The 18,072-nt window shown below is 41.2% G+C and overlaps 1 protein-coding gene across 1 annotated transcript in view; it reads left to right on the top strand.

The window, feature by feature from the left end:
• The window catches only part of LOC110975366 (uncharacterized), a 78,113-nt gene that overhangs the window by 20,436 nt on the left and 39,605 nt on the right, over positions 1-18,072 (top strand). Inside the window, exons 3-4 of the mRNA XM_022227811.2 lie at positions 8,941-9,090; positions 11,214-11,322. Of these exons, the coding sequence (XP_022083503.2) occupies positions 8,941-9,090; positions 11,214-11,322 (259 nt within the window). The remainder of the gene's footprint in view (positions 1-8,940; positions 9,091-11,213; positions 11,323-18,072) is intronic.

The raw sequence follows: 18,072 nt of genomic DNA, 5'->3' as shown, positions 1-18,072 counted from the left end.
TCTCCTTTAATACGCAATCAAATGCAGACCTTTTCAATAGCAATATTAACTCCAACACGGACGCAGGTGGTCGTTAATCCTCATGGTGAACTTTTGCTTTGCCAACTGCCTGCGTAGAGTCGTCACACAAGGCTCATACCAACACGAGCGTTCGCATAACAGGCTTACAACGATGTCCCACTCGCTTGAGTACCACACAGTTGGCCCATTTTCTCCCTATGAGTAACAAATGAAGTTGCAATGGGAGACTTTGAGGTGCTTAGTGGGGCAGAAAATGAGAGGAACTGGTCCTAGTGTTCTGGGTATCCGCACGTAGTTCTCATTCACGGACACTACGGTACTATTTGTGATGTCTACAGTGGAAACATTATAAAGATTACGGGCCTATTTGTTTTCCACGGAGATGGGTCTCTAACAGTAACCCCAACGCTGGTTTGCTCCATCCATTAGGCAGGTTCTGGTGTCAGTGAACCTGAGTCACATCACTGATCGTGATTCGGATCCGCCTGAAATAAACAGGACCCATACCAGTAACGCACGAACAATTTGGTACCTCGCGGACGCCTGAGGTTGCGTGTGAAAGCGCACTGAATAATTATTCACTGTTTGATGAACATCAGTTAAAAGTAAAAAGTTTCATGCGAGTAGAAGACTACGAACCAGATCATGTGAGTACAATAAAGCGCGTGTACTTTAATAAATCGTACAACGTGTCGCTCTGTTTTAGGGGCCAAATTTATGTAACGTAAAAGAATAGGCCTGACCAACCTCGATTCTATGGGCTGCGTTTTACGATCGGGCAAGGCAAGGTAGGAACCAACACTGTGCGGCACGATCGCACGCATGGGAACGACTTCGCGGCCTGACACCTCTAGCTTTAATATTATGATCTCCACAGATGGAAAACACATACATATAACGCAAAGACCACCAGTCTTGCGCGTGTAACCGTGATTTTCAAAGGCAAACAAACGGCGAAATGATGGATGGCAGTGCGTTCCGTGCACATTACGCTTAACGCACTTACATTGCTTTTATATGTATTTGTTTTATGTGCTCTCAACATACGTTCACTTTTTTGCTCTTCGGTACTGCTTTCTCTTGTTTTCAAATCTTGCAACCGCGACGTTTTGAACCTACATGGGCCAGTTTAAGAAATACAGGATTCTTTTGACCATCAAAATATGGCTTCATAGATTTTTTGGCTTGAATTGACCTGCGTCAATATTCTATACCGAGGGGTGAATTTGCCCATATAGTTTTGATTTTAGTCGGGCACCACGTAGATCACTAATGCTCATGAACTTTGCGTTTAAATGTCTGTGTTGGAAAAGGACCGGTTTATTTGCTGCCACCAAGCGTCTTTAAGTCTCCCATTGTCAATAACGTAGCTGAGCATAATTTGACAAATTGAAGCAAAGTACCATTAGCTTTAAGAAATGATGTGAACAAAATTTAATACAGAAATAATGTGGGAGTTTTGGCGCCATATTGGTGTTAATTTTGCCAAATGAAGTCGCAACTTATCTTTTTTTTTTGTATTTGTCTCGTCTCTACATCCTGCATGCCGTCTATATATGATAGATACATACAAACCCTCGGTCTCTCCTGCCTGTTTCGAGGCCACATTAACAGGAAGGTGGATTCAAATCTAGAATTGATTATTTGAATATTAATTCAAAGTAGAAAATTTAAATCATTTGGACATTTCCAACTTTCCCCCTCACCTTTATAGAGACAATACGGGTGGTTCACAATAGCGCACTTCCAAGAGTTTGCAAAGTGTTGGCCAGTCAATGAATTGGAAACAGATTTCGCGCACTGTGATTGGCCAACTCGTTTCAAATTCTTGGAGGTGCGCTATGTGAAGCACCCGTATTATACCGGATCAAGTCCTCTGTTTGCACGCACTTCGGATTTCAGAAGGCATGAGCGGCAAATCATTTCCAATGATAATGTCTCCTCCAACACTCTTATACTGCCAGATAGAAAGCAATATCTCTCGTCCCACGAGTGTTAGGCCATTTCGGCCACTTGTCTTGCATCGTGTGTGCTTTGGAAGGCTCCTCGAGGATAATGCCTTCCCTGATACATATAAGACTAAGATAACAGAAGTCGGGGAAGCTTGAATTTCCGGACGTTCATTCTTGGCAAAGATCAGCGTCTTAGTTTTCTCAGCATTTCGGGAAAAGAGCCGTCTAAAAAATACCGTTTCTATTGTGACTGCACATGCAATCTGTCTTTGTCTTGAGTATCTGAAGGCTGTTATATTTTGTCAACTGGAAAGAAACTGAGCCTGTTATTTTTTTGAGCTAATAATAATGTTGGATAACCTTTTTGTTACCTTTAAAATTCGCAACAATAGTTCTTAACATGGGCACCTAAACGGTCCCTAGGAGGAGATGCAAGGCACCGGTGTCCCTGTAACGTAACCATGCAGGGACTGTCCCCGCAGGCGTTTTGTGTTTTTAGCAAATTTAGGCAGTACTTAATCAATTTCAATGGAAATGTATCATATTTTGTTTGTGACGCATGAAACTGCCTTAGTTTGTGTTTTTAAAATATATAGTCATCCCATGCCAAGTTGCATCGACAACACGGGTTTAATGGGCACTTGGTAGCCCAACCGAAGATTTACGCTTTTTATTCTATATCTGTATCTCGTGCGGGAGTCTGATGCCCATAGATACAGAATAGAAAAAAAACTGTTCGGCAGAGGTAGTTCAATGCCCATTCACTGTGCAATGGCTGTGCACCATTTAGTGGCCCCACAAGGACGCGCGCAAAAACAATGAACGTTAAGTGTACAGAAAAATTTATCTAACCTCCAGCACGTGACCAATGGGAAGCTTTGAACTCTCGGTGGCAGCAAACAACCTGGTCCTTTGCACAGTATTGCTGGTGCTTAGAACTATGTACGTATGCTCAGAACAACTTGCGCATATTCAGAACTGCTAAAAATGACTGGAATGTTTGCCGACACCTAGCGTGTCAAAGTCTCAATTATGCTAAACTTGCTTGAAGCTATTGACAAGAGTAGCTAAAACGCACAGGGCACACACACTGAAATGCTAGTGCCATAAATATCAGAAGAATGCTGATATGGCTAGTGCCACCTTCTGTTTCGGTTGCATCTTGTGCGTGTCACGTCTGGCGCGCTTATTTGAATCTGTCCCCCTACACATGATCGACCCTAAAAGCAGTCCCGCGCACAGCAAATCAAGGGCAAGAGCGATCCGTGACAACAGCGCTAACCATCTCTTGTTCATACGGCTTGGTGCCCGGTAATTCTACGTCATACATAGGCTAATGGTCAAAATCGGCCATTGGTTGACAATTTGTCGCTGGCTGAACTCTCCCCCCCTCCAGTCGCTTTATTCTATGGTGGTGCCACGGCAGTAATTAGCGTCTCTTCTGATTAGTCTATTGACACTTCTCACGAACAACCACCTTTGAGGGAAAAATACAACTTCACGAGGTGCGTTTGCTTTCATGGTGCAAAATTGATGTTCTGAAATTGCACATGTTGCTCGAAATTTCGTCATGAAAATTTGACGCCGAAAATGCCGACACACGTGATGATCTCTAGTAAGTGACGTCAAATGAATGAGCCTGATTGTAGTGAAATGTTCCGATAGCAAATTACACTGCGCTTGAACTAGAAGCCGCTTTTTCATCTGGTAGCGATCATGCTTGGGTCAGCATTTTCAGGTTTTATCTTCTCTTACAACTACACATACTTGAAACATGTGGAGAACATTTTCCTCCATGGTGGGAAAGAGACTTTGGTTCTCGCATTGAACTTAAAATACCCAACACTGGTTATCAAATGGCAAACAACTGGATTCGTCGACTCTTTTGGCATGGTGTTATAATTAATGCCTCTGGGATGGAAGTTGAATTTGACAAAGAAAAGACAACTTGATATGAAACTCTGTCTCGGCAAATACCATCATGACTAAATCCTCCAGGGGTCACAAAATGCTTGGCCTTGTTTAGAGAGCCAAATGAGGCCTGAGATTGGCTTGATGCTCATCGTTCGCGGTCTGGTAATCGAGTATCTTCCCTTGCCGGCCACTTTCCAAATATATGGCTGCAACCTATTCCCACTGTGGTTCAGCAGAGGTTATTGCATTATCGGAAAACCGACTCATTCCAGTTGTTTCTCTAGAATAGTGGGTTAAAAATTCAACCAACAGACTAGTTTAGGCTTCAATTTGGTTGACATCATTTATCATGTCTCTCACAATCCTCGTCATGTTTTTGTGTTTAAGTATTTTAAGGCAAACTGTTACTGCTCATTAGTTCGGAACTAATTATTATGTAAGAGTATTTGGAGTGTGAGTATCCTTACCACTTATTAGTGTGATTCTCGTAGCGTTAAGCCGTTCCTGCTCAGTCGTTCCGGTGGTCAGACAAAATGACACATACCCAACAGAAATTAAAAAGTGAAACTTTGACAAGGTAAATTTTAAAAATCCAGCTTTAATTCCAACGGCTTCAAATTAACTAATTAGATTTCCATTACACTGAAAATAAAATTCAACTTTGTTAGTTTGCATAGATGAATTTAAATGGAATTTATGAGCTTTTTGTAAACTGCCTAAAGCAAGAAAAGGAACGGTTTGTACTTCGTCTGAAAGTGAAAACGGACGCAAATTTGTGACTTCAAATCAAACATTCGCGCTGAGAATTTGCACAAGTTTAACACATTTAAAGTCAGCTAAAATTTGCTCCAAATCTTTCTCGACGTCCAATGTTCACTATGCCTTCACATTTGCCTGCAGTATGAACAGCCCTTTACTGTTAGTTGATTAGACATTCGCACGAGTCCAGCACAGAATATGTGCGAGTAGTTTTCGCGACATATGGGATTCTAAACACCACACTACACGGACACACCCACGGGCAACATTAAATTACCCAAGAGACGGTGTTCCATAGCCTGACGCTCCTCGTGTCCTTTTTGTGCAGCTGTTCGTCGTATGAATGTATCCCGCCCACTCAATATGGCTCGAATCTAGCTAGAGCCATAGGTATGTCTAACTTGTATAATTATATAATTAATTAAGATGAATTTTGGGCTGCATTTAAATAAAAAAAATTATCAAAACTAGGTATTGGGCAGCCTGCATCGGACAGGCACCAATTCCCGTCCGTATGTTTCAGGCGGCAGTTTACTCAGGATGTTTCTAGTCTTTCAAGACTAAAGACTTAGTCTGACATCTGCTTTGTCGATTTTCCCTTGAGGATTTCGTTGGGGACATCGTGTATAATCCAGCAAAACGTGCTGACACCGATTAAATAACTCCATATTACTTTCAAGGTTAATCTCGATGACTCTTATCTGGTTAGTCGATGTAATCGTGTCCGGAATGCTTGTGTATTTCTTTGATTAAGGCGCACAGTGGCTCATCCAGAATTTGTCAGGGGGGATCTGAGGCCGGAATTTACCCCCAAACTTAGCACCATAATGTTAACGTCCCCACCTGCGCCACAGGTGGCTAAGATTTACAGTCACTTCAGAGTTAGTATATTGGTGTAACGTTTACCAGAGAAGCCAAAACAATACAAAAAAAGGGGGGGCTTGAGCCCCCGTGGGTACGCCGTTCTAGAAAATTTAAAATAGATAGACCTTCAATTTGGGTCTCACTTTACAAGCATCAGTTATTAAACTTGCAGTGAAAGAACGGCACACATTGATCGTTTTTATTCGATTACCCCAGCAGTGCTTGGTAATTTAGATATGCATCCGTCGTAAAAGGTTGCGGCCGAACAAAAGCACCTGTCTTTTGAATCGAGGCATTTCCAGGTGACTGTACGCGAATAAAGCTTTCCATTGCGCTGAGCGTCACGCCGCTAGACTACAAAGCCGGAGCATTATTATCAGTTCAGTTCAGTTCATAATCTTTTATTTTACCAACGCAGTGATGGACAGATAGAATAATTGATCATATTAAATTGTGTAGGGAGGGAGGTCTTTAGGGAGCAAGCGCTAATCGGATGGAAAGCCCACTGTGTGAAGTAACGATTTTAAAACAACTAACCACAGAGGTGATTATTGATTTGATTCCATATTTGCAATGATTTTTTGGGGGGTTTATTTTTTAACCAGATATTTTGCCGAAGGCTCATTGGCAGCATTATTTTCCCTGGGTTCTTGTAATGTCGACCAGAATTGCTTTCTCCTTCTGTTGAAAACGAGGAATTCCGTTGAGAGACAGTGCCAGAAGATAAGATTGCTCCCGATTAATAGTAGCGAAATACGTGGGCAGTGGTATCGGTTGTTCCTGTTCGCATTGGTGGCTGCAAAAGGACATAGTTCCTGGGAAGAAGGCAATCCCCACCCGCCCCACCTCTGGACGACAGGGGGAGGGGTCATCCTCTCGAGTTTGCGAATAAAAGAGCCAAGAGGAACTGTTTTAGAAAGAGGGCTTCTAGAGTAAAATTCTCGGGAAAATTGCTAAAATGAAGCTGTATATACTTTCACGGCTGAATATGTCACAAGAAACAGCCTTCTGAAGTGTTTAATAAAAAATCTCAGCCCCTCCCCAGTTTTGAATGTACTCCGTTATTTTACAACATTGCATAATTCTATATACTCAACAGTTATTTGGCTTCAGGTTCCAGACGTTTTAAACCCAATTTAGAAATGTTTATCAGAGCTGATCTATTTCAACTTGCCTCGCCTTCGATTCAAGATAGCTGCGTCACAATTTATGGTAGCGTTTAACGTTTAATATGACATTCTTGGGACTGAACGCTGACTATTATCTTCAAGTAAGTTTGGATTCTCATTTCTGATTGGTCGAACCATGGCAAACAACGGACAGATAACTGCAAAATTTGCTTTAATTTCACAGGTGCACCCGCTGACTCGTCTATGACGGAAAGCCTCGTCATGAATTCATGGAAAGATTTGAAAGTTTTCACCGAATGGAGAATAGCAATGAGATCTAGTGACCTTGAGGTAGCAACGCGTATAGAGGGATATCTTTTTGTGGGTTTAGGTTCTGAAATAACAAGAATACGCGCTTTTATGGAAAGTATAGGTTAAATTTTCACCATTGGGTATGTCATTTGAAATTAGTCAAACTAAAAAAACTTGTTACTCAATTAAAGGTTGTTTTGCGCCATTCAATATTCACTAGTACAATAAAAATTAATATAATAACACTTATGCCGATAACAGACTTGGACTTAATCAGTCTTACAGCGGCCTAATAATTATTTTGTATTCCAAGGGATTATTTCAAACTAATTCCGCTCAAAGGGAGTCCAATTTACCGCCTTTTGCCTTGACGTAGATTAAAAAAACAATGGCAGTGACATTTGAGCCCCGACTTCCACCAAGGGAGGGTCCAATTTTCTTAGCAGCGCAGGCTCCTTTGGTATAGGAACTGCACTTCGCTGATTTACAAACGATTATGAAATGCATGCGTTACGGTCGCATCGATACGAACAAAATGAGCATTCCCGACCAACGTGGCTCTTTTCAACAGATGAGGGGGGTGATTCTGCTCCACGGATACGGCTCAGACTTGATTCTGCGGTGGAGGGTTACTCTCTTAAAGTCAGGTTTTTAGTGTAAGGTTGGCTGTGCCCGAGTTCCCCACGATCCCGCACGAAACACATTTAAAGGAAATATTTTCAATAAATATTGGATGTCGATGGGCTATCGACTCCCCCTCCCCCTTCTCTCCCCCTCCCCTCCTTCTCCCTCTCTCTATCCCTCTCCCTGTCTCTCGCGAATAAACACTGTTTCCGCTGATTTCCCTGGACACCCGATAGCCTGTAATCCACCGAGGCTAATGTGTAGAAATCGATAACAATGGTGCGATTCGAGGGACTCTCGATGTGATCGAACAGAATAGTCCCCCTTTGCTTGCCAATTACCCAAAGTGCAGGGGAGACTTTTGATTTCCCACGGCTTCTACAGGTGGTAAAAGGAACTCAAGAAATGCACTGCAATGGAGAAAAAACCCTGAGTGGCATCTTTAAGGAGATATTCAGAAACTAGATGAATTTCGACCCGATGAGACCTTTTCGTTTGGGGTTGCAATGGAACTTGTGCGTGAAAATGGAACTGCTTTTTCTGAAAGAAGCAATGTAAGAGGATAAAGTGAAAGTAAATGGAAACTTTGGTCCCTATCAGGGTTAGACACTGTACGTGCTCTGTCTCAGTGACTGGAAATTAAGGAAGTGGCTTCAGGCAGGAGCAACTTAGAGGCTAGCTCCTTCTTCAGGCGAGCGTGGTAGTGAAGCAGATCTGACCTTAGGGAACTTTTGCAACGAAACATGTTTGATTTGAAATATCTCCGGCAGGTCAAAAAATTTTATCTGACGTCAGTCGGGTTTGTACACCCTTTTTGTGCTACGTATGAACCGGAAAAACCCAGGCTTCACTCTCTCACATTTGGTAAATTAGTCTTCTAGAAAGACAATAAATTGTCATTTATGACAAAACACGGAAGGGAGTCAACATTTTACCCGCAGAAAAAGTATGTCAGAACCAGCGCTTCGGGTTTTGTTTGGAGAAATCCAGTTTTAATTACCGCTAGTTTTGATTCCTAATTTTAATGTACGAGTAGGCCTACAACCAAAATGTTTAGTTCAGGTCCTCTCGATCTGAAACATTGAAGGTGTTTTACTTTGAACTTATCTAACGGGGGGAATTTCCCCCGGAGACATATTTGTAATTTGTTTTGGTTTTAATTATAATTGAAGAATGGAAAGCAGAAGCATATTAGAAACGGTACTACCACCTTTACGGAGGAAGGGGATTATTCTTTAAAGTTTGGAAAGTCAATTTCAGAAAGAAACATCAATGTCCCCCGGATCCTTACCCTGGATGCGCCATTTTCAGATATATAGCAATGGGAAAGGGTTGACAGAAACAGCCCCGGCATTTTTATCTTGCTCTCTACTTTTGGATTATAGTGGACTCCCCACAGCCGCCTATGTGCCGTGATCTCTCGGGCAATTCCCCGGTCTACAACTGCATCAACACAACCGACATCTGTCTGCCCCACAGGTACTTCTGTGACGACTACACTGACTGCGGCATGGCAGAGGACGAACTTTATTGTGGTAAGGCCCCACGATTTCAAGCAGTCTTCAAACAAACACCGCCCGTGGCTAGGATCAGCGACCAGAATTAACATGCGCATAACTTCAGGGCGGAGAGCCGATTTTATATAGTTCGCTAAGGCATGGGAACGAGACTACCCAGTTCCCAAGGGAAAACGTTTGTCAACTTCAAAGAGTGAGGGGAACTGAAATTGACTATGTACCCAAAACAAACTATGTTATAATTGTTTTACCATACCTCGCACGTATTCAGTTTAAATTACAACTTCAGCTATCGTTTAAATCAACATAATTATGCGTGTTTTGCCATCTTGCCATGTGTACCTAGGGAAATGCTTGCACATTTATTCCGGCAAAAGTTCTAAGATAGCATCATAAAGTCACATGTAGTTCACTGTTCCTAGAAGCAATATTTCTCAATACACAACAGTCTCCAGATTCACCATGTACTTTCCTATGGAGAGGAGACTTGTCTTTTTCACACCTCATAGAAGTTTCCCCCTATTGAAATGCTAGACTTAACTTTCCTTTGAAAGAAAAATCCTTCATAGCCAGGATTGTAGCCTCTATTCGTGTCTGGTTATTTGAAACCCTAGAAGGGACAGTATGCTTTTTCGTTCGCACGAATTCCTATTTCATTCCCACAATTATAATCCGTTTACACTTATTGCTGATTCGTTCACTCAAATAAATTGCCCGTGAACATGAATTTTGGAGCAAATTTCTCTGTGTAAATTACGTATTGTCTCTGTGTGACTTACATTTTGTGCGAACAAATGGGTGATTCCTGGGGAAGAAATGTCAATTCGTGCGAACAAAGAATGACATGAGAAAAAATCCATGTTGTCTTTTCCTGGGCTTCATTACCTCACAGCATGCTGTGAAAAAAATCCTGTCCTGGGAACAGTTTTCTACACTTGCGTAAACATGCATTTAATATTTTGGATATGCATGGATCCTGGCGCACAGTAAAAAAAATGACGACAGATACATGATGTTGCATAGACCAGTAAGAATTAGGCCCTCTACGGCTGAATATGTGTCAGGTATGTTAAGACCAAGCACCAAGGTTCCTGGTGGACAGGTGATGCACACGTTCATTCCTCTTCTGTGGCATGCAAGGTTGACATTTCATCCGCGTATTACAGAGATGTCTATTCCTAATAGAGATATCTCTATTACTGTTAGAGATATCTCTATTCTGCGGTCAAATGTTAACTTGGTACGCCGTAATCTTCATCCAATAGGATGCTTTGATTTGCCAAAATGCAAGCGCGTGTCAAGATTATACATGCGCCTGCCAATTGGTGTTTCCTAGAATATTTTATCGACTTAAGTGAGGACAGCAATTTAATGTGTACAATTTGAAGAAAGTAATATCTAAGAGACTAATATGCTGAAATTGTTGCCATCCATGAAACGCTCTATACTGAAAGGCACAGTATGCTTTATATTCTACTTTATATTTTACTTAAAACCCGTAATTCCAATTTGTCATTAATTATTTACTTGACCTTTAAGAATAATGATTTGCTTTTGCTTTCATTTTGGTTTGTTATTGCAGTGATGAAAACAGCAAAATGTGCTGTTCCTCCCCGGGCTTCTTTACCTCACAGCATGTTGTCCGTAAAAAAACAATCTTGTCCTAATAATGTGCGATTCTCCTCCTGAAATTTTAACGAGTACCGTATTTAATTTCGAAAGAGTGGTTGTTTTCCACGATTGTTGCTGATCACCTTTGGGCGAGAGCGCTGTTTCTTAAATTATCTTTAAGAAGTTTGAGTTCTTGAAAACATTTAAGAAGTTAAGGTCAATCGTTACCTTGCTTTTGTGCTATTATAATGCATTTGAAAATCCACTCGATCAGGTCAACTGTCCGAACCATTTCTCGAAATGTTACTTTCCTTGAGTAAGTTATGTCTAGAACGTAAACCATCACATTTCTCGCATAGAAGCCTTTATGCATAGATGCATCAGGTGGTGTTTACTGTTTCATTTATTTAAGCATCTTGTCACCGTACAAACTATTTCATTGTTTTTAGTTTGAATGGCAGACATTGATTTTCATATTTTGGGAAATCTTAGCTTTATTGAAAATTTTCTCTGTTGGATTTTTTTCTCAGATCAGCAGTACATTCCCGGATGTAGTTTCGGCGTTCTTCAAGTCACCTGTACCAACGTCACATTAAGCACATCTTTTGAGAAGAGCGTACCGAAGAACATACGATTCGTGTGAGTGTAGCTGATAAATATCTGTGTTTTTTACTCGCCAGATGAGATTTGTCGATTTTGAATAATTTACCAATTCACGTGCTGAACCCATTACTAAGTGTATTTTCAATACTGATTGACTGAATCTGTGACAATATGACCTACCAATTAATAGCCACAGTTTACCAAAGGGGACATCGAGCACTTTGAGTTCACATTCTGGATCCAATTAATCCAGGAGTTTTGGAAAAACGATATCGTTACTGGTATAATGCTCTGTATCAGTCTTTGAAATGTTGTAATATCGGAAATTCACATGACGTCATACAGTCGGCGGTTTCCCTTATGGCGCCATATTGGCCATCAAGCGCATTCATGGTAACGCACGCAAATAAACGTACGAGCACGGTTTGTTTGCTGTTCCTGTAAAATGGTGAAGGTTTGCTGTGCTGAAAGGTGCCATAATCGTGAAGATACTTCAAAAGATCTGTATTCCTGCCGATCCGCAACGAAGAACAAAATGGATCACTGCAATTCGACGCAAAAACAGGATTCTAAACTCGCACACACCACTGTGCGGGTAGGCCACGTAGTATTAACGTTGGTATAACAGCTCCCTAAGGTGACGCACTTCGGATTTTCCATTGACTTTCGTCTCACATCTCACCTTTTAAAAATATCGTTCCCTGTGAACACCATCCAAGTTGTCAGCTGTGTCGGAAAATATGATTTCTTTCATGGGATTCGTTATTTTTTTCTCCCGAACATCGATCCAAATTGCGTGTTACTATGCACTGCTTGCACGCCTCACGAGTTGGCTTGACGGTCAATTTGGCCGGCGAGTCGAAAGTCACATGACAACGTGACGTCGGTGAATAACCTATATAGATACTTTTAAACGGTCACTGCTAATTTTACAATTGAAGAGCCGTTTGAATTTAAGAACGATTCAGCATGCTGGGTAGTGTTAGGCCAAATGGAAATGTTTTCAGTGACAATGGAAAAAAACCTTTACAGTAAGCTCTTGCTTTTCATTTGCAACCTGCTAGCTGTAATAACATTGCTGAGGTTTAGGCAAGCAACCGAGATTCGGGAGAGATAATTCCCTGCAGCCGTGCAGGTGTGCCCAGGCGTGGCGGGTTGTGCTGCATATTTTGCCTATTCAATGTGGAAGAGGACGTTTCCCTTAGCCGGCGCACCGAGAGGATATACATTGCAAAACCGGGGTGTTACATCGGTGTTATCAGGGTACCATGCCAACACTTTTCACTGGCGTTAAAATTTTTGGTGTTGGGTGCATTGTAACACTTGTAGGTGTGTAAGGTAACACCAGCGGTGTTAAATAACACCCTATGTGTGGTCATCTGATAACAGGAAAAATTGTTGTTTTTAACGCCTCAGATTTTGCAGTGTAACTTGAAAATACATTACAGCTGCGTCTATAAAGTTTCATACCGGTGGAAACATTGATAAGCTCCCTTGATCTACGTGGGACGGTCGTACCTCCGAAGATGAATTCAACGGACGTAAACACAAAGCCGATTACACCAAGTTGTGCATAAAGCATGGGCCCTTAAGACAGGACCTGATTTCCTATGGCAAGAGAGGGTTTTTTTTAGTAGGAACTGCACTTTCCTGGTTCATGAACGACTATGAGATGCATGGGTTGCGTGCGCGTCGTTAACAACAAAACGAATTTTCCTGACCAGCATGGCTCTTTTCGATAGATGAGGGGATGTTCAGGTCCTGCTCAAGGGGGATATACCTCGCTGTGCAACTTAATTATGAATCATGGTTGAATTTATCAACCATGGCTAAACTGCACTTGAAACATTATCCAGTCAAACACTTTAAGCGAGCAATTGTACAACTTGTCACTGCCTTTATTATAGGGCTGCTAAAAGGTTATAAGAGTGACAAACTAAAATTGACCCAAGTCCCCCAACCCCTTTTCTCTCCAACTGGCGCAATGCCAAACGTCTTCTGAGGCTTCAAACATATAGCGCAATAAGAGATATAAACCAGAAATGCAGTTAGACACAACAGGCTTTGTCAGTGATAAATCTAGCTCGTTTAAAAATTAGTTGTGTGATAGGCTTAAATAGTATAAGGGAGAGACGACTCGAATCCCTCAGAAGAAAGTCCGAGACCGGAATCGGCCAAGTGCTTGCCGCCCGAGGAAAGCTACTTCGTCGGCGAATTTCAAATAAGCATCAACACCACAAACAATGACCTCTATGTGTCACAGATTGAAAACAGAATATCCCAATGTTAGCACGTAAGGCTTCGACTATGATGCTGTCATTTCAATTTTACTTGCTTGCATTATATCGTGTAATCCAGACCGCTTTTATCACAAGCGCTGTCTTGATTAAGCTTTACATGACATACAGCAATACATAAATTAGGGAGCTATGCCTGATGTATCGGTCGATATTGATTCTAAGGGGTTTGTGTAAAGAAAAAGTTAAATAAGTTGTCTGGCAAGCCCTAATGTAGGGCAAAACAAAGTCCTGTAATTACAAGTGTTTTATGTATCCACTAAACAGGCGACCGGAAAGCGATGCGGACTTTTTACACGGAAGACAGAACCCATGCACTTCACATTTTCTTTTTCTTGTTCAGTTTAATGCATGGCGAATGCATGCTTGTGTTTAGAGGATATTCACGGTGCTCTCGCGCTCGTCTTTAAAACCCAGGTTTTATGTGTAAGCACGAAATGAGATAACAAATCCCCGGAGAGGAGCTAGTCATGGTTAGCTCCATTGGCCGGGTCAACTTACTCCCCACGAAACGAACGCCCCAATTACACACGAACGTGGCCTTTTTTTACCCGCGTGCCCCAGCTGTAAACCCACCTTATGCAGAAGGCTCACAGCAAATTGGTGTAGCATTTAGATCCTATTGGGAAGGCTTCCTCTGTATAACTGTGCAAATGTTCCCCATTTTGACACGTTCTAGACTTCCAGTCTCTACCAGTCTAAACCACCCGATGTTGGGTATTGTTAGCCGCAAGCTTTTGGAGTTTTCCTTCAAAGATATCTAGAAATCTTTTCATGAATAATCCATTACCAAAATGTTTGATTCTTCTATTGTTAATCCTAACGCCTACCTGCCAATTTGGATTAATCAGTAAAGGGAACTTTTTGAATTCCGTTGCAAACCGCACCTAGTGTGGACGTTTCTCATTTTAATGTACTAACGGTGGAGATACTTCGTTTTCTTGAACTGTAAACATTTATTCTCAGCTAGATTTGTGTTGACAGTTTCCTTGACCTCTCGTCTTCTTCCTCTTTCTCTTCGTCCACGTGTTTTTCCGTCTGATTTTGTTGAGCCAACACTGAAAAACTTCATCAATAAAATGAAACAAAGTCTTAATTTTAAGTTTACACACTCACTCAAACTTTGTGAAAATGTTGCCCAAGCAAGACGGTAGACAACAGAAAATAAGGTTAAAAAACAAAACCAAACACATACATACACAAAGACGGGTTAATATCGATTTCAAGCGGGTTATATAATAACAAAATAATCAGTTAACTCCGGAAAGGATATTCCTGATTTTATTTTTTTTTTTGCATGTTTTCGAGAGGGAGGCCTAAGGCTTAGCCGCCGTTCCATAAGAAAAAGGTTTTCTTCATTAATCAATTTTGACTAAATACACAGCATACAGCGTCACTCCTGAAACGCAGCGCGCCGCCATTGTTCAGCTGCGCATTTTGTGCACGAACAATGCACAACGTCCTATCCAGTCGTTATAATGGTATAAATGCATACACCTGCCATTCAAATGCACTTACCCCTGCGCGGGCGGGCAGGTGTATGCGCTTTTGGCGGAGGAGGCGCTGAACATGTTCATCAACCAACGGTTGGAATGCGTGGTTTTGGCTTGTGCTCAATGTGCGCACACGAGCTCAGTTGAAAAATTACCCACCTCTTTCCCTTACCAGTGAGGATACACCTCAACAACGCAGGCGCAGATCCAGGGTGGGGGGGAAGTGTGGGAGGGTTGGACCCTTCCTGCTCTGAGACAAAAAAGGAAAAAACGCGAGGGGGAATGGGGAAAGAATTTAAAAACATAACCAAAGTAAGTGAACTAATACCATTGTAAATAGTGTTTGTCATCTATAATGTTTTATCATTACTTCTGCTTGCTCACAATAGTGAGACATTAAAATAATTCCGGCCTGACCCCCCCTCCGGAAAAATTTCTGAACCCGCCTCTTTAAAGTGACCATGAAATAGAAATATGTTACAAAACCGCCTGAAATTGCACCTTGGGTTTTCAATTAAACTTATTTTAAGTTTTTGTTGTGCAATTTCATCCCATACTTTGGAGATTTTTATGTTAATAACATTTGTATATGTATGAGCAAAACCATGATGTCATCCAAGGCACTTAATCTCAATATTGCACCAATTTGTGCACAGAAACTTTCTAGACTTTATAAACGCTGCTATCGTAGATTTAATTTCCTTTGGCAAGTTATTATTGAGTGAGTATATGGCAATAAGCCAGCAAGCAACCTTGTCGCAGAAATGTTTTCAGATAGCAAATTTGGAGTTCACAATTTGAACATAAAAACATGCAAACTGAACCATTCTTCCTGGATTTACATCAAAGCAAAAGCGGCCTCACTTGTCCAGAAATATTTGGGCAATTTTGAATGTTTAAAAAGTGCACTTCTCAGTTCACGTAAAGATGTAAAACAATCTTCAGACATTGAAGAAGGGCCCAGAGATACCATAAAGTGCTTCTTGGAAAATTTCCTGGATCCTTTAAAGGTATAGCGCACTGTACACACCTACACACCAATTGTGCATTGTAATTTAAACAAAGCCCTTGTAAATGTACCTTTGTGTCCTCAAATGCCTTATTCTTAAAAGAGTGTTTTGATACTTTTGGTTCTACGCAAACAACTAACTAGAAAACCTCCAAACCGATCAGTTCCCTCAATGGCCTCAAAGCATCTGCGCTCGATCGCCATTTGAATAATGTTAAGGGCCTGTTTTATTCGCACGGGTCCGGATCGTAATCAGTGATCTGACGGTTCACTGACGCCAGAACCTGCGTCATGGATGGAGCGAACCAGCGATGGGGTCACTGATCGAGATCCAGATTCGTGGGAAACAAACAGGCACTATTATGTTAATTAAATAAAGTGCTCTTTTCAAGACACTGAACCTAAAAGGTAGGCCAAATGAAATACCTACATGGAAGAGGAGTATAAAGTTAATTGCACAGAAAGAAGAAGATTTCCTTGCATTTTCCCGTTGAGGCCCAAGCACCACACGCCCTTCACTCTCAAATTTGGAGAATACAAATGAATGCTGCCTGCCCTCCCGAAATCCCACCTTCCCCCTGTCCTTGGCACATTGGACCCTTGTTCTTTGCCAATTTAGGACGCAATCTCATCACCGTGAGGTTTGCGCGGAGTAGCCTTGTCTTCGTCGGGTTTTACCTTCTTTTGACAAAACCAGTTTACGTACTTCTAACAACAAAAACTCCAGTGTGCCATACTTTTGCAACCCTTATACAACTCGTCTGTCAAACTAGGTCATAAGCTGGTTGCCGAATGACCAAAAATGGATTTCGGGTTTTTTTTATTTCACGACATGTACTTTGAAGTACGCTTTGAGAAGTCGACTCTTTTTTATGTATTACCTTTTCAAGCCGAAATTGTATCCTCTTAGAAAATCTATCAGTTTGGAGTGCATTTTCTCTTTGTACTGCTTGCACTATTTTTCTGGGACAGTCCTTCATCACAAAATGTCACTTATCCTGTGCACTTGCCCCAGTTCATCGTGGCAATGCTCTTACGCAGGCATTTAAGTGGGGTTTCAATAGTTATCGCAGTTTTCTGGAATGTTTAGCCACTGGTACTTGGACCATCTTTTCTTATGATCGCAAACTTGTCCTTTCTTGTGACAGCTCTGTCAAATCGTCTTTTCCAACAGAGATTTTTGAGACGATCCTCAAATCTCTGGGGCATCGTGAAGTACACATATTAAGGTCTGTACACTGTCAGAAATTCTAATCTGTACATTTATTTTATGTCAATTCTCATTACAAATATCATGTTAATATATAAAGGTTCATTTTGTACGTGAACAGATTTCTACACATGTATGTGGATTCACAAAAACGTTGTTTCCTGAATAAAATTAAGACTACTTTGTTTGTGGAAAACAAAACAAATTATAATATAGACGAGGTTGAAGGAGGTTGCTTATAAAGTTGAGGGAGTCTACTCAAGCTCTTTATTTCGTGATGAAATTAACATGTTTGTTTTGGTGTAATGTGTTAAAACTTACTCTGCTACTAGACTAATCTATATTGGAACGTAACTGGCTTATATATGTGCATCTATTTTTCTTTCCAATTTAGTCACGGTTGGCAGGATGGTAGGTAAAAAATATTTGCAAATTTTGTTTAGCAGCTCTTATTGTTCGGCACTCAAGATAACTTCAAATAAAGCTCGTCCAAAGCAGCATTACACCGTTACTCGCAAAAACGAGAAATACGAGAAAAATGCTAAAATCAGCTTTGTGGAAGTGACTTTGTGCACCAAAGTCAATACGCAAATTATGTTAATTCGTGTTACTGAGGAAAGTTGTATATTTACAAAGCTTTCCGTTTGAACTGAAAAATTGCTCAGTGCAGTCACAAAGTACGTCTGTTACAAAGATTCTGTGTAATTTACTGTCTCCTGTGCTACACCGATTTCGACAAAACTCCTCATGCTTCCTGAAAATTGAACAGGTACATGT

Source organism: Acanthaster planci, linkage group LG02 (assembly GCF_054643075.1).
Source record: "Acanthaster planci isolate LZ-2023a linkage group LG02, COTS_SCS, whole genome shotgun sequence".
NCBI lineage: Eukaryota > Metazoa > Echinodermata > Asteroidea > Valvatida > Acanthasteridae > Acanthaster > Acanthaster planci.
The sequence above is the reverse complement of the archived record's forward strand: the minus strand, read 5'-3'. Positions and strand labels throughout refer to the sequence as shown.